Source organism: Lycium ferocissimum, unplaced genomic scaffold, assembly GCF_029784015.1.
Source record: "Lycium ferocissimum isolate CSIRO_LF1 unplaced genomic scaffold, AGI_CSIRO_Lferr_CH_V1 ctg45, whole genome shotgun sequence".
Taxonomy (NCBI): Eukaryota; Viridiplantae; Streptophyta; class Magnoliopsida; order Solanales; family Solanaceae; genus Lycium; species Lycium ferocissimum.
The window spans coordinates 61,045-82,383 of NW_026725683.1; the positions used below are offsets into that span (position 1 = coordinate 61,045).

Consider the following 21,339-nt stretch of genomic DNA (forward strand, 5'->3'; position numbering starts at 1 on the left):
TCATTCATCTTTTTCTATAAAGGAAAAAAAAATTATTATACTAAAAAAAAGTACATAATGGAAAACATGCATACGAAGAAATAAAAGTCTAATGTACGACAAAAATATACATATGAAAAAATCGAACGCAAACGTAAAATTAATAAATAAAGCATTGTCTACTTTATTATAATTTCATAATTACATATTTCGCAAAGAACACTTCTCTCATTTCAAGGGTCAAGTTAAATGCTCATTTAATAAAGAAAATTTTACCATTTACTAATAAGGATCAATGATCTTTTCCCCATCCAATGATACACTACGGTTGTTAATATATAGTTGTAATTATTAATTTTATTGGAAGTTGGAATAGGTTGTCTACTGTAAAATCAAGAGGCAACATGTAGTTGTTGCTTTGTTATTTTTTCAATTAAGGGAAGAAAAATGAGCTAAATGAAGTATACAAAAATCTTGTGATTTAGAAATTGAATGAAAAGTGCAAAAACTATTAGGCAACACATTTGATAAAATTAATTAAAAGAATACACTTCTAAAAAAAAAAATAGCAATTGTACAACATTCAGAATCTTTTCTGCAACTTTACTTCATATTTTAGCCACTAAATATGGAAAAGCATTATAAGTAGACAAACATACCATGATACCATAATGGTCAGAGGTGGAGGGAGGAAGGGCCAAGGGGTTCATCCGAACTTCCTTCGATGAAAAATTACATTATTTATACATGGTTAAAATTATTTTTTATGTATATATACTAAATGTTGAACCCCCTTTGACTTCTTTCGGTGTTTACTTTTTCATGTTTTCAATAAGTTATCGGTGTTGTGCCTATTGGAAGACAAAGGCCCTTAATAAAATGCCCTTTGATGAATAACAAATGGCTTCTCAAAATCAATACTTATTTTCGTGCTAATTTATGGCATTAAAACAATTAGACATAATTGCTTATTAGCATTAGATTACTATTAGAATTGTTCTATATATGCCTATAACAAAATAGGAGCTTCTAGAATTCCGATTGACACATACATTTTGAGAGGAGAGAATCGAAAGAAAGGAAAAATCGACTAAAATCAATTATTTTAAGGAGAAAAAAAAAGAGAATTTAAAAGAAGACCATTAGCCTTGCTGCAGTACAGAGAAATATTTCTTTATGTGCCAATTTTACATACAGTTACATCTCATTCGGGGGTGTTCCAATTTGACGCTGTTTTACCAATAACTTTCCTTATCTAACTTCAATTACGTCCAACAATAAATTTATTTAACTATGCAAATTTTAGAGTTTGATGTAGTTTCTCTTTATTTATAATTTAATTACACAATTACTTATAAATCAGCTTAATTACTACAACTAACATATATAGCCTAATTTTCATATGAAAAGCATAGAGGTGTAATAAATTCAAGGGAGGAAGTGGAAACCATATTCGATCCACAAAATCAACTTTTGTAGAAAAATTAAACCAACTTTTCTTCGAGAACGGCAATGAAGGGGCTAATCGAAAATAAATAATTGTTTTTGCCTAATAAAAAGCAATGATTACACAAGTAGAGCTCAAATACCAATTTTTAGAAGATGAATACAACACGTAAATTTGAAGAGATCATCTAGAAAGTTTTCCTGTCATACAAAGAAAGACATTCCTTGTAATCCTAACACCACAGAAATTTGAAGAGATCATCTAGAAAGTTTTTTACTCCTTATCACAGAGGTTATGGGAGAGAATGTTGAAAGCCTTTATAATGTGCAAATATATAATAGTATTATCTAAAACATTTTGTTGGAGAACAATTCATGAGTCATTTGAGCAAAAGAAGATTGCCCTTATATGTCTTTTGCATCACTTACCATTAATGAGCTTTATGAGACCATTAGTAGGAATATCAAGGGAATCCAGAAATCACTATGCATATGAGTTTTGATTTTCAATAAAGAATATGAATAGTGGGATAATAAATGATAATAATTGTGACTTTTAATCTTAACTAAAATAATAAGATAAGATAAATGAAAAAAAAAAAACATAGAAGTTCAGTCATAGACATATTATGCCACTTTTTATATTATATATAGATTATAGTAAGCTTCCATTTTTCTTCACTAAATGAAAGTTGGAATTTAGATGATTCATAATTCAGCGCATTAAATATATTTTCTTATTCCTCTTAATAAGTTTGAATTATTCAAACATTATAATGAGTTTTAAAATCACTAACACGGAGTTCACATAAAAATGTGAATATGACTTTTGACACTACTCTACCTATTACAACCACACAATCATCACCACTAGTCTTAAGTACACAATCGCTACTAACCATGCCCACCGTTAATTATAATCACCAACCACCTCCGTTCCTAGTCATGACTATCACCTCCCTATCATATCCATTAACCATGTATTTTCATTGCTAGCCAGTAGCCACAAAGACCAATCACCTCCACCTCCCGCCACCTTTACCACTACAGCCAATCACCTCCACACCAACTACTTCCGCCACCAATATCCACCGAGTAACCACGTGACAACTATATTTTCTAGCAATCACCAATAATCATCAACAACTAATACACAATCACCATATATCACCACTACAATTTTATAGAAAGTGTTTTATCAAATAAACAATAATTTTATCATTCCATAAAAAATAATACATTTAAATAAAGATAAATTATACGAATCAACTGTTGAGATAATATATATTTTAATTATTTAGTGTTCAAACTTAAAATTATTATCTTAATAAGTAGTATAAAATACAAACATCTTAAACTAAATTAATACAAACAAACAATACATAAGTTATCCAATGCTTTAACATTTTTCTCCTTCGTTTGTTTAATAAAAAAAGTATACCGAATTTGTGATTATACACTTCGCCAGCTGCTAATGGAACCGTTCCACCTTATATTTTGTCCGTCTTTGAAGGACAAGCCTTTCTGTTAGCTTATGATATTGCAGCTGGTCAAACTGTCAAAGTGTTGAATATAAGAATATGAAACCAAAATAGTTCAATCACATTCCATTTACTGTTCAAATTCGATTCCAAAGTCATAAGATGATTAATTTTGTTTCTGAAAATATTTAGAAATAATTTAAGGAGAAAAAAAAAAGTTTGCATATGATTTGTTTCTGGTTTAAAATTATTTTACATCTTTTTATTTTTCCTCGTCAATTTTATTCATTTGGAAGGACAGAAATGCAAGTAGGGAGTTACAGCTCATACTCAATCATGTTTTCAATTCTTTTTGTTTCACTTTCACTTTTTTTTTTTTGGCATATATTTTTTCTTTTTTGTATTCAGATTTTTGTTTCATTCATCAAATAAAGCGTGTAGTCGTTGCTCGATTAATGATTGTTTTATGGGATGCCCCGGCCAATGAATGAGCCCTCTTTTTCTTTTTTCGACCTTGTCTAATATTTACTTTATAATCTTCTTCCTTATCACCGAAAGATGGTGGTAGTCACAAGAATAAGGTACACCTACTAAAGAAATATAGCAAGAAGACATCACACTAATACACCCATGTTTGGAACAACTAATAATTTTTTTAGTAAATGTCTCTGTATGAATTTTCCACCTTTCAAATAACTATAAGAATACAGAATGATCATCCTAAGTAAAAACCCTATTTAACGGTAGATTAGATGGTGGTAATTAGGCTTCCGTAATCGCATTGCTAGTAAATTCTTATCTTAAAGTTTGTCAAAATTCGAGAAATTCAACCACGCTCAAATGGATCAACAAAAAGTGTATTTATTTTTACATAATTTTTACTACTTAATACTAATTTTTATTACTTAATCTCCGTTAAGTTAAAAAAATATAGAAACTTATAATATTTCTATACTATTAAAATGCTTTGAATTACATGGTGATAATCGAATAAATAAAAACAAAAAAGAATGTCATATAATCACTCACAGAAAGGAATATCGAATAACCCAAAAGTAATTGTCTTAACAATTTAATATCAACTCATAAACTTAAATAAACTAATTAAAGGTAACATATAGGGCAGACACCAAGTGGGATTAGGATTCTTCCATCGTTCCAACAATGTAATATACCTAAAGTCGACATCCAGGTTAGGTAAGGTGCATTAGTCCTTTTAAACAGTGTTCCAAAATGTGGGGCAAAATCCGAGGCATTCTTTGATGGTGCGATTTGGATTTAATAAAACAAGAAATAAAATTGAAAATATATAAGATATGCACGTATGAAATACATCGAAATTATAAAATTCAAAAGTGATTTTTTAAACATAATTAATCGCGATAACTAAGCATAATAACACGTACGACATAATTTACCAGTTATCCAATTCATTCTATACTTTAAGGTGGCTTCATTTCTCCATTCCATGACGGTTTGTCACTTGCCAAATTTTTTTTGGTTCTTAAAAAGAAACAATTCGAGAAGGTTCAATTGACCAAAATGAATTTCTAGATTCGCATATTTATCGATATCAAATTCGTAAAAGAACCAAATTCTTATTGGCGATTATTTATGATAAAAAAAAAATGAAATTATGAAAACTCCTTTGTCTTATTTACATTCTTCTTCAAAATCTACATACTAGCCAGCATCTCGTAGAAAAAGAGTATGTAATAGAAGGGGAGGGGGAGAAGGAGCCCTTGAACCGCAAGAGGATTTATTCAATCACATAGTTTGGGCTCATAGAATATGGCGCCCTTGGGGCTTTCTATTTGATTGTATCGAAAGGCCTAATGAATTGGAATTTCCCTATTGGTCTAGGTCATTTCGGGGCAAGCGGATCATTTATGATGACCATAATGTTTGCGAATGCCTTTCATCACTTAATTCCTTATATACGATGAGCAGTAGTATAGATGGTGGCATAGCAATTTTAAGGAGAATAATTCAAAAGGCAAAGATTTATGTGAATGCAACTTTAGAAGTGCGATTTTTGAGAAAGTTAAAGCCAGTCTTGTATAATATGCAAACGGAAACAAAAAAAACATTTCCTTTTCTGCAAACAAACAAAAAAAAAAAGAATATTGAAATAATCGCCTCACCGCCCACCCTGGGTGATTTATAAAAATGAACTGGAATGTGAGTGGTTCTGAACTTGTGATCCCGCTTAACTAATGGACAAAATTTCAAGTCTAAGAAATATCCCATGGACAACACTGTTGAATTTTGACCTTAAAAGTTTGCCGATGAGACAAGCAAGGATCAAAAGGCACCTATTCTCAAGATCATTGGGTGTAATTTCCTCCCACCCCCAGTGCCCCTACAAACCCCTCTTTCTTTCCTTCTCTCAACAGAAAAGATGGAAACAAACTAAGAGAAGAGCTATATACATCTATCTATTGGGCCTTTTCAATCGTACTGCATTGAAACCTAAATGGTCTAATGTGAGCCCAGTATAAGCCCAAACATTTTTTGAGTTCCTGTGAATGGGAGAGTTGGATGTCGTATTATTTTCTAGTCATGAAAAACAAAATCATTTTAGTGAATGTGGAACTGCCACGTAAGTGTGGCCGTTAACATGAACAAAAACAAAGGAATTTGTTCCTTCTCCTTCATCAAGCCATCAGTTTTGTACATTGGCAAAATATGCAAATGGCTTTCAGAGTAGCAGCAGGTCCTGTTGTAAGACGAGCCAATACATCTCTGCTTTCACTTTTCACTGCCAAATCCCACACTTCTTCTACAAAATTTCTCCCCAATCCAATCCCTCTGCTCAACCAAAATGGTAAAAAAAAAATCATCCACATATGACTTGTAATTTCTAATTTTTTTCTTGATTTTCAAGACTCTCGCTCTCTATTTTTTTTTTCAAATGGCCTTGTAAGATGATAGTTTGATTGCAACACACTCAAGAAAGTTCTCATTTTTCTTGATTTTTCTCACTTTAGAGATGATTCTCTTGATTCTTTACATGATCATAATGGTTAAACTTGGGTTAATTTCCATTTCTGTGTTTAAAATTATCAGGACCAAGATTTTCGATTAGGGCAATCAGTGGAACAACTGTGGATCCAGTGGCACCCAAGAAGGATATTAATGAAGAGAAATCTCCAGAAAACTGGAAAATTAAGATGCTTTATGATGGAGAATGTCCCTTATGCATGCGTGAGGTATACTTGAATCAAATAAATTTGTCTTCTCCCTGTTTCTGTACACGTGTAACGGAGGACAGTTTTTTTTTTTAATTCTTTGAGTTACTAGTAGGACATGAAGCTTTATATTATGGATGACGGTTTTATTAGGTTGATATGCTAAGAGAGAGGAATAAAGGTTATGGAACAATTAAATTTCTCGACATAAGTTCAGATGAGTACCGCCCTGAGGAGAATGAAGGACTTGATTACGAGACGGTATGTTCCTAGATTAAACCATTCACTAATTAAATACATCCTCTTTAATTATCTAGCAAGTACCTAATATGACAAACTCATGCATAGGCTAGTAGCAGTTCATAGTTTTTCCCAACATGTTCCTTTTGTATCAATGCTCGAGCTCCCTTCATTTTTTTACTTTTCAAGAAGCAATGATAATTTGTCACCAATTGTTTAGGTTATGGGAAGAATACATGCTATACTATCAGATGGAACTGTGGTTACAGATGTTGAGGTTTGCCATATTTTGATACTTGTAACTTCTCCTTCATATTTGAAACTTTACAGTTGTTTCATCTCTTTTATTGACTTGTTTAGGCATTTAGACGGCTCTATGAAGCAGTTGGATTGGGATGGGTGTATGCCATTACAAAATATGAACCTGTAAGTCCTCTTCAAATTTAACTTTCAATTTCTTGTGCCACACCGGATGACATGTTCTGATGGAAGCTTGCGATTTGCAGATTGCAACTATTGCTGACTCCGTGTATGGAGTCTGGGCAAAATATCGTCTTCAAATAACAGGTTAATCCCATTTGACTGTTATCTTTCAAACTTTCCGTATAAAAAAAGTTTGGAGACAAAGAACAAATAGATTCTAGCCCCATGTTGAACCTCATTCCTATCTAGTTCACCTGCATAAGCGGAAATCAACATCTATCTTAGTAAATCACTGCCTTCAATTTTTTGGAAAGGTTTAATGCAGTAGTATATTGTTTCAGTTCGTTTAGCAGTTTATATCCGTATCCATCATGAGATGGCAAAGGGAAATCTATTTTCAACAGGCTTAACAATATAAAGGCAAAATGTCGAAAGAACTTTGACGGCAATATATGATATCTTATCAAGCCATCTTGGTGCAATTCAGATTGCCATCCAATACTTGCACTAATTGTGAAAGAAAATGAAAAATCTTTAAAATGTATTTCTTGTTACAGGTCGACCATCTTTAGAAGAAGTTCTGGAGGCACGAAGGAAGAAGGTGAGCTCTACAATGTACCTATATGGTCTTCCTTTTCTTTAAGCTAAGTTCCGTACTTGTCACTGATCATTCTGGTTTGAAGGATTTTATATATATGCATAATCACAAAGAAAGCCCTATTATTGTACCTGACAGTCAATGTATTTATCACACGAGTACCTTTCTCAGCCTTTCAATTGATGTGGGGGTCACGTTCACACTGGCTTTCAGATCCATGAGTAGTATTTGAACCTATAGATACATCCAGCTTCTTTCTCCTGTTAGCATTGAAGAAAATTTCAGTTTAGATTTTTGAATGCATGCCATATGGAAACTGTACATTATCTGGAGAGAATGCATTATAACATTTCCGCAGCCTCTCTACCCCACAAAGGGGGTAAGGTATGTGTACATCCTACCCTCCCGAGACCACTTGTGGGATTACACTGGGTATGTTGTTGTTGTTGTAATTATTCTCTTTTCCTTTCCTGGCAGCAAGCAAACTTGATTTAGAACCTTCATTTTGTCTTTGACTAAATTGTTGAACTTCCGATGGAATACCTTCAACAGATAAATCATACTGAGCAGCCTTTTTTTAGACCGTGCTTTGATACATAAGAAAGGCTACAGACTACTAAAATCTCACCGTTGTTGTTTCTTTTCCGTACAGGAGGAAATGTGTAAGGACAGGAAGGCTTGCAAACTGTAGGAGGTTCAGAATGCTGGAGCCAGCAGGTGTTCATCAATACAGACAGATCTCTTCTACGCTCTTGCTGAAGCTGATATGGTGTATAAATGTGAAAGGCCTTACAGTCGCTTTAGTCTTTTTAGCAATTACTAGAATTGTATACAGAGCAGTTGTTTTTTGTTTTTCTACCTATCTCAAGAATATAGCATATACTAGAGAGTACAGAAATCTATCCAATAGTTGGTCAAATGATGTACTAAAATACATGTTTCTCTGAAATTATTCAATAATTAAAAGAAAAAGAATAGGATTCCTCTCCTTTGTTCTTGAGAAAATCCTGCATACCTCGTCATGGCATGTATTCTGTTAACAGGTGAATCCCAGATACAATTCATCTCACCAGTGTTAGTCATGGGTTCATGGCATTAGACTGAGATCTATCATTATCACGCAGAGTTCAATGTTTTAGAAAGCTGAAGTCAATGTTTTAGAAAGCTGAAGGATACCATCTAAATATGACCATCAAAAGCTTCTTCCTTGTTTAGTTCCATTTTTTCTGGTAATGCTTATACTTGAAACCTCATGTCAAACTGGTCATAAATGGAAGCTCACAAAATAATCAGACTCATCTGTACATATAAATCATTGCTGATTAGAATACTAACCGCTATTAATAATTTCTCGCTTTCAGGACTTAAAGGACCTTCTGTGAGGAATAATAACAAAATAAGTCAACATGTATGATCTTTCTAAGTCAGACAATTCAGCCAACAAGGAAACATCAATAGAGAAGGCATTGAAGCAGTATTAAGTTTTAAGAGTGGAATTGGTTGGCAGAACAAATCCTCGAGTCTCTACCTCTCTGGTAGAGAACTTTTCGAAGTAGTGGTAGTGAAGGATATCAGAAACGGAGAGACAGATAAAAACTAGTACAAAATAAACTAAAAAAAAAATTGAGTACAGGATAACAAAGAAGATATAGAAGGTCTAATACACGTCATATGAGATAACTGCAATAGCATTCAATAGGTAATACCTTGTGAGAAATCCCAATGGTGAGAAGATTTACACTGCAATTTCTTACACTTCAAGCTCAACTAGTAAAATAGATAAGAGGTGCTCATTGAAAATCCATTTTCCTAGTATGTGGCTGAAAAATGAGAAAACCAGTATATAAACAGCAAAAAATAAATGTCTGTGTGAGAGAGAGAGAGAGAGAAATAGAGGTGTACACTAGCATGGAGTGATTTCCATATTACCAGAGAAACACGTCTTTTTAACTTGATAAGCACCCAAAAGAATAATATCTTTGTTCTCTCTCCAAAATTACCAGATAAACACCATAATTTCTTGTTCTGCATCTCGTCCACATCTGCAGCAAGTAATATGAACACAAAATCTTGCCTCACCAAGTTTTATCTCAACCCTCTTTCATGTTGGCTACAGTTGCAACAAACTTATTGTAAAAGAGAAAAAAGAGAGAAACATATTATTGAATTCAGTGGCGAATAACCAAAAAAAAAAAAAAAAAAAAAACAAAGGCCTCCTTGTATAGGAGTTTAGATTTCATTAAATAAAGACACTCTTAATTATCTGGATTCCTAATTATGAGATGATCATCAATAATTCTATATAATTAACCAAGATATAGTATGAATCTAAACACATTCAAACATATAACTATAATAGACTTTCAACACACCCTCTCAAATTAACTTGAGAAATGCAAAGTGAAGCACAGGTTAAAAAATGAAGACTTCAAAGCAGCTCTTGAAACATCGAATCCCAGCTATTACAGCACCAGAACAATGAGTAACTAGAATCTGCAGGGAAGGTTATGGTTTCCTTGTATGTGATGAGGAGCTCTGAGACTATCCTATCAACTGCATAACATAACCAGAGTTGTCAAAACTCATTCGTCAATAGTAATTAATACTCTTTGGCAAGCAGCAACATCATTAAGGAAACATGCACCTGCTGTCAAACTGTTTACTAACAGGCTAAAGCAACAGAATCAAAAGAATTTTTGCTTCTTCAGAGGTTGAATATCCGTTAATGCTGCAGCTCTTCTTCTCATTGAGGATTGTCTAAATATAGTAAGCAACATTTTCCACCGGTTATGCACATTTACCTTAGAGGCAGAAGCATCATGCGGTTGATGAGTATCTAATTCACAAAGTAAGTCTTCAATCGGGTAGTTGTATTGATCAATCCAAAAATCTTGACCTGAAGGACTATATATTGGGGAGTTAAAGAACTCCAGGTTACTCATACTATATATTGGGGAGTTAGAGAACTCCAGGTTACTCATACTGGCAGAACCACAAGCATTCTGACTAATTGCACTTGGACCTCTGGCTGGAACCATGGATGAAACATTGCGCTGAAATGAGGTAGAACGGTGTCCATTACTTATTCTAAAATTCTCAACATCGTTACTGGTGTTAGGAACCTCTCGGCTTGGAGAATTCGAAGGGCTCTTGGTTGGCGATACTTGAGAAAGATATTGCACAAGACACGTTTCATTATCAACTGGTAACACATGATCCCAATGTTCACATGCAGATACCAGCAGCCTCTGAGCGTTAGCCTGTCAATCTCAATCACAAATAGGACGAAAACAGCAACAAATATGAGATAAGAGCAACAAAAGGAAAGAGACAGCAACGGAAGTTTTGGCTAAAAAGAATCGTGCCTTATCACTTTCAGATAATCGATACATAGGTAGATATTGGAACTCCAGAATAAGTCCCAGCACCTCTCCAACAATGTTAAAAACTACCCCTTCCTTTTCTTGAGAGTCAATATAAAAGTATATCCGTTCATTAAGCGTGCATCTTCGAGCATGTTTAATTGTCTCCTCCAACATCTTTGGCTTTAGACTAAGTACCTGAAAATCAGCAAATATATATATATATATTTCACTAGCTTTAACTGTAATAAATGTGAAACATTCACTGTATGATGAAAATTCAGTTTTACACTATTTATTTTAATGCTAAGTTTAAATTGACAGCATCAATCCATGATACTTATAGTAGGGCTAGGTATCCAATCAGTAAGTTAGTAAATTTTCAGAGTTAACCCTTAAAGCTAAGTTACTCGGACTCTTCAAAAGTGTTGCCGCACCCGTTTCGGATCCTCCAAAAATATACTACTTTTGAAGGATCCGACACGCACCCGACTACATTTTAGGAGAGTCCGAGTAACTTAGCCTTAAAGGTACATGCAGTCCAAATAAACATGTTTATTTCGGTAACAAGCACTCTGTAGGAGAAACTCAAAAAGATAAAAGGCAAAGTGAATTACGCATTTGAGTCGCTCACGGTCTTTTAGGAGCAAAATCAAAAAGTCCTCTACAGTGTTGACATTTTCACCCAGAAGGCGATTGTTACTGTCTCTACCTATGTTTTTTAATCGCTGTACCCCATCCGATAGAGATGGTGGATCACGCTTCTCTTTATCTGCAGATAGAACAACAATTAATCAGTATCTATCTTGTGATGGTTTAATTTCTCAGGTTCATCTTCCTATTATGCCTCATCACTACCCAAAGTTAGAGAAAACCAAGTTAGAAATTTGAAAAAGAAGTACAGCAAAAAAGGTAACTAGATGGTACAGCAAACTTTACTCTCATAAGTTTACTTAACCATGATACCATGTTTCGCCAAGTTAGATGAATCAAGTGTAATATTTGCATATTCTGATATGTTTCTTAGAAAATACAATTCTGATACTTGTCTAGTCTACAACTTCACAGAGAAATGATAGTATAAAATGGACGATGCAGGATTAGATTGGCCAAAAGATAGAAAAAGTTCTCGTAAAAATTCAGAAGAAGCTATTGTAATTTTACTTTGAGAAACTGACCCCTGCAAGGCTCCTTTATGTGGACTTATTATGTACATAGAAAGCTACTTACATAGCTGGCGCCCATCCTTGACAGTGAAAGATTCAGTCCTTGCTTCTTTTACTCGAATACTATTGAAAGTGTCAGCAATTCGTGCACCTAGGCTGAACATCCCCTTCCTCATATACCTTGAAGAATGTGTAAATCTGATTTTATCTATAGAACCAATGCCTTTATAAAGTCTCACATTTACAGTTTCTGCAAGAGGAGACTTTTTTCCTTCCCTCTCTTGCACAACATTGCTACAGAACTCTTCAGCTGTCCAATTACCTTCATTATCACCACCAAATTCTCCCTTAAGAACAACTATCTCCACTTTAGCTGAGGCTTCTGGTCCACATTCAACAATTTCTCCAGTGTTATCATCAATCAAAGCCACTTGAATAGCATTACCTCCTTCCCCTTTAATTTCCACTCCAGTAAGTACAGGAACAGATACCTTTGTCAAGAACTTCAACTTCAAGCTTCTTGGTTTAGGAGCTTGAATATCTTTTTCAGGGTTTCTGGAGAACAATGATGTCTCAGATATGAGATTGAAAAACCAAATTGATTGTGACAGTATCACTGGCTAAATAGAGAATAGGAATACAGGAAAACACAGAGAATGGTCCTTACCCCTTGGCGAACAAAAACTTCTTCTCAGCCGATTCAAGTTCTTGTTTTACCTGGACCGAGAATTACATTTAGAATAAGTCTTTGCAATACGAACAACAAAGTCATAACAGCTAAGTCCTCGAGATTTAAGCAATGTATAAACTTTCTGGAGCAATTAGCCACCGGATAGGACATATTCACTACACCAGTTTCATGTTTTAGGTGGCCTTTGTTTTGGCTATTGAAAAACTGAGTTTCCAAAACAGAGTACTACCTTATTAATTCGGAATTTCAGCTGTAAAGTCATGATAATTCGTATGACAGATTAGCAACTGTTGCTCTGCCTAACATCAGTTGATTATTTCACCCGTTATCAGATTTCTTCATTTTTCCCAATTTTAATAGTACTAAAGATAATTTTTAACTTGACAAAACTAACTGGTAAAGTGAAATACTAGCAATAAAAATCCATTTATATCAAATGAAAACTCAAAGCTGTTATATGGAGTATCATCTATGAAAGTGACAGAATTATTCTGATGAAACTACACAGGATTCAATACGTTTGAATTTGAATACGGTCTAATTAATCATATTCATAGAGGAAACAAGTGTACTTACAACATTACGAATCGAGTTTTCCAACCTGGGCTTTAGAACGCCGTCAAAGGTCCGGATCACCATCACCTCCAGCATTTTCATCATGCTAAGTACAAGTATAGAACAACAAACCGCAAGAATTAAGAAACATAAAACAGACGCAAGAATTAAGAAACATAAAACAGAAACTTATCGAAGAAACATCAAGCTGAAGAAATTGTCAGACCAAGAAGAAAAAAAACATCACGCTGGTCAGATTATTAAAAAAAAAGAATCTTGCTTTACTTGAGCAAAGACTATCCAGTATACAATTAAGCTGAATCAGATTCTTTGTTGAATACTCCATGGCATTGCATGGGGATAAGAGTAAAGGAGGAGACAAAGAGTTGACTTACGTTGGTGAAGAGAAAAAGGGAGTCAACTCATCCTCTAAATTGCTGTTTTGGGTTGATCCAATAATATTGCTACTTTCACCTAAGCACTCCTGAGAATTTGACATTATGTCATTCACGGGAACTATATTTGGTTTAACTCAGAGGCTTTTGGACAGTACTTTGTAGTAGTAGGAATAGATGTAAAGTAGGTAGTTTATGATGGGGATCAAAGTGTATAGAGTAGAGAGACAAATTGACATATATAGAGAGACTGTGAGATAGAGATAAGAAAAGTGGGTCCCAAAGAAGACGTGTTTTTCTTACGAAGAAGAGCCGACCCTATTTGAGAGGAGCACACCATACTACACTAACTGTGTTGTTGCCTTAGATTTTGTTTTGCTATAATTCAAGCTGTCCCTTTATGATTACGTTTTTGATGTGAGCTCGTTTGAAAGTAGTTAAAAGTGCTGAAACTTACTCCCTTTTTAACGCTGAAATGTGATTTTATAAATGGAAAATTTCAGAGAGGCATATAAATGTTTTTCTTCGTTTATTTATTATCTTCACACTTATAATATTATTTATCTCCTATTTTAACTTTTTGTAACAACTATTTTATTCTATTTATTACTTATAAAAAAATAATATATCTGGATTGTTTTGCCCTCCTTAAGATCATGTTCCTTTAATTAATTCTTATCTTATTAATATCTTCTTTAAAAAGTTATTTCTTGGTAATATTAAAAAGGAATATCATGTGCAGTTCACCCGAATGTTTAAATTTGTTTGCCTTTTCATCAATCATGTTTTAACTTTTTGGAGAAAGTATCTTGCCCGGTAACTTCTAATTGATTAAAAAGAGGATAAAAATATCTAGAAAAAATTTAAAACTAAATTTTATATATTAAAAAATATAAATGACCAAGCAAAGCCAACAACATGGGTGAGATAAGGTTTAGTGTTGTCTTAGTTAACTGAATGAATGCTCTTTCCCAGTAGCTACTTTACCAAAATCTGCATCGGTCCTTTCATTTTTGGATATTTTCTTCTTCTCCGTTATATCTACTTTTCACATTCCTTTCTCATTTGTCAACCTTGTATGTTAACTCTTTCTCCAAATTCTTCTATTACTATGCTTATATTAGATATTGCTAGGCCTTCAGAGATTTCTCAAGTTCTCCAAAGGCCAAGAAGATGACTTAGTTCTCCTAGTGAGTGGCAATTCTATTATTTTTGTTTTTAATTGCTTTTAGTCAATAAAGTTCAAAGCTTTTTGCTTTATTGCTCAAGATTTTACATAACCAACTTTTTTAATTCTTGTTCCAAAGGTTCAGCAGTGGCCAAGAATTGGCAAACGTGGTTGTGAACAATGGAGACGGTTGAAGAGGAATAGGAAAAGAGAACCCTGGCTGCTGAGAAGACTGAAGAGCACTTTGACGTATTTTATTTTCAGTTTACCGGAAGGGAGATATTGACAAAATAAGAATTAAATAAAAGAGCATGATCTTAGGGAGAGCAAATCAGTCCAGATATATTATTTTTTATTAGTGATAAATAGAATAAAATAGTTGTTACAAAAAAGTTCAAATAGGGGAGGTAGCCATAATATTATAAACGTGAGGGGAGGTCAGTGAAACGAAGCAAAACGTGAGAGGAGGTTTCTGAAATTTTTCCTTTTATAAATAAACAGTTACTAATGTGTTTTGGTAGAACTATTGAAACTGATAATAAGCGAGTGATATACAACAACAATATATCCCCACAAGTGGGGTCTAAGAAGAGTAGGGTGTACACACACCTTACCTCTAGCTTGTGATAAGTAGAGAGATTGTTTCCGATAATAAGCAGTTGATGCGTTTGATTAAAATAATTGATAATAAACAGCTAATGTATTTGGTTAAAAATTGATAATAAAATAATTTTTCTATCAAAATGACTAATATACAGAGAAGAATAAATGGTGAAAATGGAATGGAGTGGGAAGAAGAGTCTGTTGTGGAAAGAGTATTTTGAGAATCAGAAATTTTCACCACCTAATTGCGATAAAAAGTAGAAGTAGTAACATGTAAAATCTTGATCTGGAAGTGCTTTCCTATGAGCCCAGTTGGTTTGAGTTCCTGGCGGAATGAAGTCACACAGCAAGAAAGTAAATTATGGGCCCATCCTTTTTTCCATAAGCAGGAAGAAAATACCTAAAAATAGTCTCAAAAGATGACTAATTATGGGCGCCTTTATACTTACTTTGGCATTAGAACAGACAAATAAATGTAGTGGACCACTTAATTGCAAAGCATGTTTAACTGTACAAAAGTAGTATTGTATGGCATGTTCCTCCTATTTGAGTTGACATTCGTTCTTTCAGACATAATAATAATAATAATAATAATAATCATTACATTTTTCATAAGTTCCAACAATTCAAACTCGTCAAAGAGTTCATACTTGTTATTATTCATAAAAATCACACTCACACTAATTGCAACAATGAACTAAAAGCATCACACGGTATAAAACTTTAAGGACTGCTGATCGATCTCCACCGGAGCTAAATGGGACAGAGCCAGTGGTTCTTGCTTTCCCTGTGGCTTATCTTGAAAATTTCTGCTTCCTGGTAATACAGATGTTTTTCAATTTAACTGACTTCTTCAATAAGAACCATTTCAGTATGCTAGATATCTTGGTCCAGCTCTTCTTGGACTTGCCTTTGCACATAGAGGCCACTGGAACCATCGAGACATCATTCATTCCGCGCCATTGATTAGCATTTGTGCCATCTTCATGGATGACAGTATGCATATCTTCAGAAATCATCAAGTGGGTGAATTGGTTTTGGGAAAGATCCATACTCTCATCATGTTGCAATCCATTAAACTGCGTGGAACTTGTTTCGTAAGCAGAGTAGTAGGCCTGGCCAAGCTCTCCATTTGGGGAATCCTCAAGTCTAATTGCATCAGAACTAAGAAATTGCATAATTTTCTCCAAATCTCCTGAATCTGAAATCACAGATGTGATATCGTTGGGGGATCCCAGATAACCCCAGGTACTTAAACCTGAATGGCCAGGAGAAGTGATAGCAAGAGACATCTCATCTGACTCTGATTGTAGGTCAGCAATTGCATTAGAAGTAGAACATTCAGCTTTGACTACCCACTGGTTACTTTCAGCAGTTTGCTGAATCAAATGTGACTTCTATGCACAGTTAAACAAAACTATCATCAAGGCAAAGGAACTGATATATTTATATTGTTATTTGCAAAATCAAGAGAGATTCTCAAAGTTCAAATCAGTACACGAAATATATCATTCTTTTTCATCACATTGCAGTGTACGTTTACTCGGTGCATTAGTAACGTAAGAAAAACGATTTGGTGAAAGATCACTTACCGAAGTAAGTTGAAGTTCAGTATGCTGGAAATCATCAACCGCGGGATAGGATGATGGGGAAAGTTTGGACGATGATAAGTGATCCATGATAGAAATCTCGCTATCAAATTTTAGGACATTTTCCCAGTTTGCAAATGCAGTTTCCACTAACTCGCGTGCATGCGCCTGTTTAACAATCCAAAATTGAAGCAGGGAACTAGAAATGGGCCAAGAGATGAGTAGATACATGACAATCAATCAATAGATACATACCTTCTGAGATTCAGAAAGTGTGTTGAAATGATGTAAACCGCATCCTGAGTCCAACCATATCACCTGGCCCACAACATTAAACACCACTACAGCTTTTTGTTCTGTCACCATATGATAATACAAGTATGTTCTTCCATCAAGATTGCACGTCATCGCATGCCTTGTAGCGGTATTCCATGAATCACGGGACATGCTTTTGCCAAGGATCTACATGCATGAAAGAAAAAGAGTCATTTCTGAAATGTAGAAAACATAGATATTGCAGTAATAAGACGTTACATGAACCACAAAATCTCACAAGTTGAAGTTGCAAGTATAAATTTTGTGAAGTAAGGTTCTTAGATAGAATCAGCAATTTCTTACATGGCGTAGCCTCTCAGGATTGTTAAGGAGTTCAATTAGGAAATCCTTCACAGTTTTGATACCATTTTCAGTCAACCGGCTATGGAAAGCACCATCTCTGGAAATCTGCTCTAGTCTCCATACATCATCAGTTGGTGATGGTGGGTACCGCTTCTTGCTTCCTGTGAAAATCATAACCCAAACACTCTAATATCTTTTTCAATGAAAATTGTCAAGAAATGATGTTTATTGAAGGTAATTAAGTAAGTGTGTAGGAATTAAGTAGAAATACTCACTTAAACGTTTATCCTTGACAGTGAAGGTTCCTGTCCCGGCCTCTATCACTTTAATTTCTTCAGGTTGTTCGACAACCCTTGCTCCTAGCCTTACCACCTTCAACTTCTTCATATGCTTTGGAGTGTGTTTGAATCTAACTTCACCAACAGAAACAACGCCTCCTTGCAACCTCAGATATGAATTTTTGCGGCGCCCTGATTTTCCACCTCTTTTTTGCATCATAATATAACTGTTTAGTTCCTGAATTGTCCGATTTTCGTCACCATTAAGTAGAAATATTTCAACTTGTGTAGAGGCAAGAGGTCCATGTCTCACTTGTTGTCCTGTAACAGCATCAACCAATTCCAACTTGGTTCCTTGGGGAAAGATACACTCTCCAGTAAATACCACTGGGGCTATCTTGTGTGAGAAATTTAAAAGTAAACATTTTCGTTCAGAAGGATGGATTTTCTTCTGGGAATTCCTGTTTTATATGTAAAATGTAGAATATAGTTTAATCTCCGATACAACATGAAATTACAATGTAAGTTCTAAGGATTTAAGTTAATTAACATTTTAACTAGGTTATACCGATTAATGCTTATCCTAAAGTTTTACTTGTGCTTATCGTACAAATGATGTGATTTGTAATTTTTTTTTTTCTAGAGCATCAGTGGGATACTTAAATCAACTTGAGATTAAAGTCTATGCACTCACAGTGTAAAAACAATTTACACAATTAAGTCATTTAAAAGATAATTACAAGTAACTCTATCAATAAGCATTGATTAGTAAAACTTAGAACATATTGTAAGTAGTCTAGCTATAACATGTTAAATCAAATTGATAGTGCAAAAACTCATTACACTATCAGTGTGTTTTACTTAAATCCAACTTCTAATGATATGAGCATAAATATAAGCAGTGGTAACCATGATTCTGAAAAAAATTCTTCACAGCGCTCTGTTTCCTCACCTGTTCCGAGCAGTAAAAATAAGTTCCAAGTCAAAGTCAAACTCAGCCACCACCTGAAAATATAAAATGTTAATTAAATAGTCGGGACTTAATATGCCAGGTATTTGTTCAAAGACAAGAAGATTACAAAAACAGTTCGGTCTAAAGAGGAATCTTCTGTTTCATATCCTGAACTAATGAAAGCTTGTATTTATTGAGACATACTATAATTAAATAATTAAAAATATATTATTTATAATAGCTTGACGTTTTTAGATGAGAACACTTCAACAACATAGGACCTATATTCAAATCAATCTGCCACAAAAAAAGTTTAAAAAATTCTTTACACTTGTTTGGCCCGCGAGAAAATCATGTCCACGCAATAAAGACGCACTTCAACAATATTGATGCATTTTTATTGGTTCTTATTTTCTATCCTCCTCTTCAATTGTTTTTTTTTTTTTTTTTTTTTTTTTGCGCACTGAAAGCTAATACTTGCTATTTAAAAATTGACCCATGGAACTAATCAGAAACATTTGATGCTCAATTTGCATGTGGATTCCGTTCCAGGACGCGAAACTATTGACTAGAAATTCAATTTTGAAAGAGTGAAATTAGCGTTCAAGCAAATTGTTGAACAACATGAAGCCAAATGAAGATCTCTACAATCGGGCTCATAAAGACTCCTAAAACCTTTGAACTATTCTCCTGATAAAGCATGTTATATACTTTTATGCATGTGTACAGCGAACATTTATAAGACGGTATCTTTAATTTGCCTGGGCCGGTATTTTCACAGAAGAAAATCCAGTACAAGCTCACAGGGAATTTTTGATAGAAGGGAATTCTTCTACTTCTAACCTCATTGTCATCAACACATAATTTACACTGTGGAAATAAAATATCCTTTTAATTCGGAACTTTTGGAAAGGGATAGACAAGGGTGTCAGTCTGTTTCAGTTTTGCATTCAGTGTGTGACCTTTTTTTCTTTCTTTTCTTTTTCAATTCAGTCAGTGACCAAATATCCTTTTTGTGTAAAGTGTCCCTTTTTTCCTTATTCTTTTTTCTCTTGGGGACCTGTAACATTGGAATGTTGAAAAACAATTTCTTTTTTAAGTATACATATGATGTCCTTTTCTTCACAAAAAAACCAAGATCTATCTCCTATCCTACTCTTTCATTCCAGATCTGCCAAAAATGGATTCATTATTTTTATTCCAACCGAATGCCAAATGACCTTTGTTAGTTGACATGCCCACCAACAAAATGCCATAGTTACACTAAACTCAGCAAACCCTTAGATCTACGGCACAATCATTTGCCTCATGAGCTAAGAGTTATTAGTTTTTGTCCACTCAAAACTATCAATTTTTTCAAGTGAGTCAGGCCTCAACTGGTGTAAACTCCCCCACCCGTAGTTCAGTACCCTCCTTCCACCAAAACAATAAATCCGGTGAAAATTGGTGATCCACAACTTTGGGTGAAAAACATCTGATTTAGGTTACAAAGTTGTAAATAAAAACAACAGTACAAGGATTTACTGAAACGTTAGGTTATCAAAGCACAAGCATATAGCAATTATTTGCAGCCAGCCAATAAAATTAAACCACAAAGTTGAAGTCCAAAACGAGGATTATTATCAATTTATCCGAAACAACTGAACTTGTACCAACAAATTTAAGTGGTGAAAGGGGGAAAAACACAACAAAGCTAAGCAAGTAATAATATGCGAACGCTAAAGTAACAAGTACAACCAAAAAGATAGCAAATACATAGTTACAAATTAAAGTAGGAATTTATAGCAAATTGAACTCACCGGAAAATTAGGAAACAAAGCCAGTAGAATCCGCCGGAGTTTGCAGAGAGACACGACATCCCTTATGGCCCTAAAAAAGAGAGAGAAACCAATAAAAGACCAGAAATGACTAAGTCAACGTCAACGGTGATTGTCATATTCAATATACTATCAAAGCACAAGCATCACATGCGCCAACTTGTCACACATGATAGCGGGAAGCCCCACTAATAGAATATGGTAAAGTCACTAACGAATATTTACACGGCTAATCATGGATAAGATTAAGACTAATTGAATTTCAAAACTATAGTTCAAGCATGCGTCAACACAGCTAACCAAATTAAGCAACGAATCATTTAATTATTTGTGTCTTTGGGTTTGATAATGATATTTACGTAAATTTAATCCAGCATTTTTATAATGTGAAAAAAAACTAAAGATGCATGATCTGAAGTGGGTTTACCTGGTAAAAGGAGGAGTGGAGTTTGTTGTTCCGGTATGTGAGCTCTTGTTTCCTTCTCCAGCATTATTACCATCTTCGAACACTGTGTTATGTGCCATCAACTACTCTTTCACTAAAAATAGAAACAACAAAATGAATGCTATGATCTATGAGAGATAATGCGTGTAGGGCACCTGAAATATAGCTCTCTTATATATACATAAATACATATGGTTTTTAGAGGGGTGTAAAAAAATTAAATGGGTCGTGCATTTGCCTCTCCTTTTCCTATGTGTTGCTTAGAAAGACGCGTGTAATGACGCTAAGATAACCTCCGTTAAGTCGTACTTATATAGTACCGGGGCCAATCCCACATTTTCC

General features: G+C 34.3%; 3 protein-coding genes across 4 annotated transcripts; 1 reads left to right on the forward strand and 2 right to left on the reverse strand.

Moving 5' to 3' along the window:
* Window positions 1-5,505: 5,505 nt before the first annotated feature.
* LOC132044425 (uncharacterized protein At5g50100, chloroplastic) lies at window positions 5,506-8,346 on the forward strand. Its single transcript, XM_059434902.1, has 8 exons — window positions 5,506-5,733; window positions 5,976-6,118; window positions 6,251-6,358; window positions 6,558-6,614; window positions 6,698-6,763; window positions 6,844-6,904; window positions 7,318-7,361; window positions 8,011-8,346. Exons 1-8 carry the CDS (start codon window positions 5,595-5,597, stop codon window positions 8,047-8,049), a joined length of 657 nt encoding a protein of 218 aa, XP_059290885.1. The 5' UTR covers window positions 5,506-5,594; the 3' UTR covers window positions 8,050-8,346.
* Window positions 8,347-10,285: 1,939 nt separating this feature from the next.
* Window positions 10,286-13,877, reverse strand: LOC132044423 (calmodulin-binding protein 60 A-like). 2 transcript variants are annotated; one of them, XM_059434900.1, is made up of 6 exons: window positions 13,528-13,877; window positions 13,154-13,238; window positions 12,554-12,603; window positions 11,951-12,441; window positions 11,338-11,492; window positions 10,286-10,918 (listed from the first exon to the last, which is right to left on the reverse strand). In XM_059434900.1, exons 1-6 carry the CDS (start codon window positions 13,629-13,631, stop codon window positions 10,628-10,630), a joined length of 1,176 nt encoding a protein of 391 aa, XP_059290883.1. In that variant the 5' UTR covers window positions 13,632-13,877; the 3' UTR covers window positions 10,286-10,627. The 2 variants fall into 2 exon arrangements, with proteins under 2 accessions (XP_059290883.1, XP_059290884.1); XM_059434901.1 differs by having other exon boundaries at window positions 10,776-10,918; window positions 11,355-11,492; window positions 13,528-13,874.
* A 1,992-nt stretch (window positions 13,878-15,869) lies between these two features.
* LOC132044446 (calmodulin-binding protein 60 A-like) lies at window positions 15,870-21,135 on the reverse strand. Its single transcript, XM_059434920.1, has 8 exons — window positions 20,980-21,135; window positions 20,535-20,604; window positions 18,736-18,788; window positions 17,781-18,244; window positions 17,506-17,666; window positions 17,143-17,349; window positions 16,891-17,055; window positions 15,870-16,695 (listed from the first exon to the last, which is right to left on the reverse strand). Exons 1-8 carry the CDS (start codon window positions 21,075-21,077, stop codon window positions 16,093-16,095), a joined length of 1,821 nt encoding a protein of 606 aa, XP_059290903.1. The 5' UTR covers window positions 21,078-21,135; the 3' UTR covers window positions 15,870-16,092.
* Between the last annotated feature and the right edge of the window lie 204 nt (window positions 21,136-21,339).

Bases quoted from the DNA above. Each gene is read 5' to 3' on its own strand.
- LOC132044425 (XM_059434902.1), top strand. From the start codon at position 5,595: ATGCAAATGGCTTTCAGAGTAGCAGCAGGTCCTGTTGTAAGACGAGCC. The intron at 6,764-6,843 runs GTAAGTCCTCTT...TGCGATTTGCAG, and splicing joins CCATTACAAAATATGAACCT to ATTGCAACTATTGCTGACTC. The intron at 6,905-7,317 runs GTTAATCCCATT...TTCTTGTTACAG, and splicing joins ATATCGTCTTCAAATAACAG to GTCGACCATCTTTAGAAGAA.
- LOC132044423 (XM_059434900.1), bottom strand. From the start codon at position 13,631: ATGTCAAATTCTCAGGAGTGCTTAGGTGAAAGTAGCAATATTATTGGA. The intron at 12,442-12,553 runs GTAAGGACCATT...ATTGTTCTCCAG, and splicing joins AAGTTTTTGTTCGCCAAGGG to AAACCCTGAAAAAGATATTC. The intron at 11,493-11,950 runs GTAAGTAGCTTT...TTCTATCTGCAG, and splicing joins CAAGGATGGGCGCCAGCTAT to ATAAAGAGAAGCGTGATCCA.
- LOC132044446 (XM_059434920.1), bottom strand. From the start codon at position 21,077: ATGGCACATAACACAGTGTTCGAAGATGGTAATAATGCTGGAGAAGGA. The intron at 17,667-17,780 runs GTGAGTATTTCT...TGATTTTCACAG, and splicing joins TGTCAAGGATAAACGTTTAA to GAAGCAAGAAGCGGTACCCA. The intron at 16,696-16,890 runs GTAAGTGATCTT...AACTGTGCATAG, and splicing joins CTGAACTTCAACTTACTTCG to AAGTCACATTTGATTCAGCA.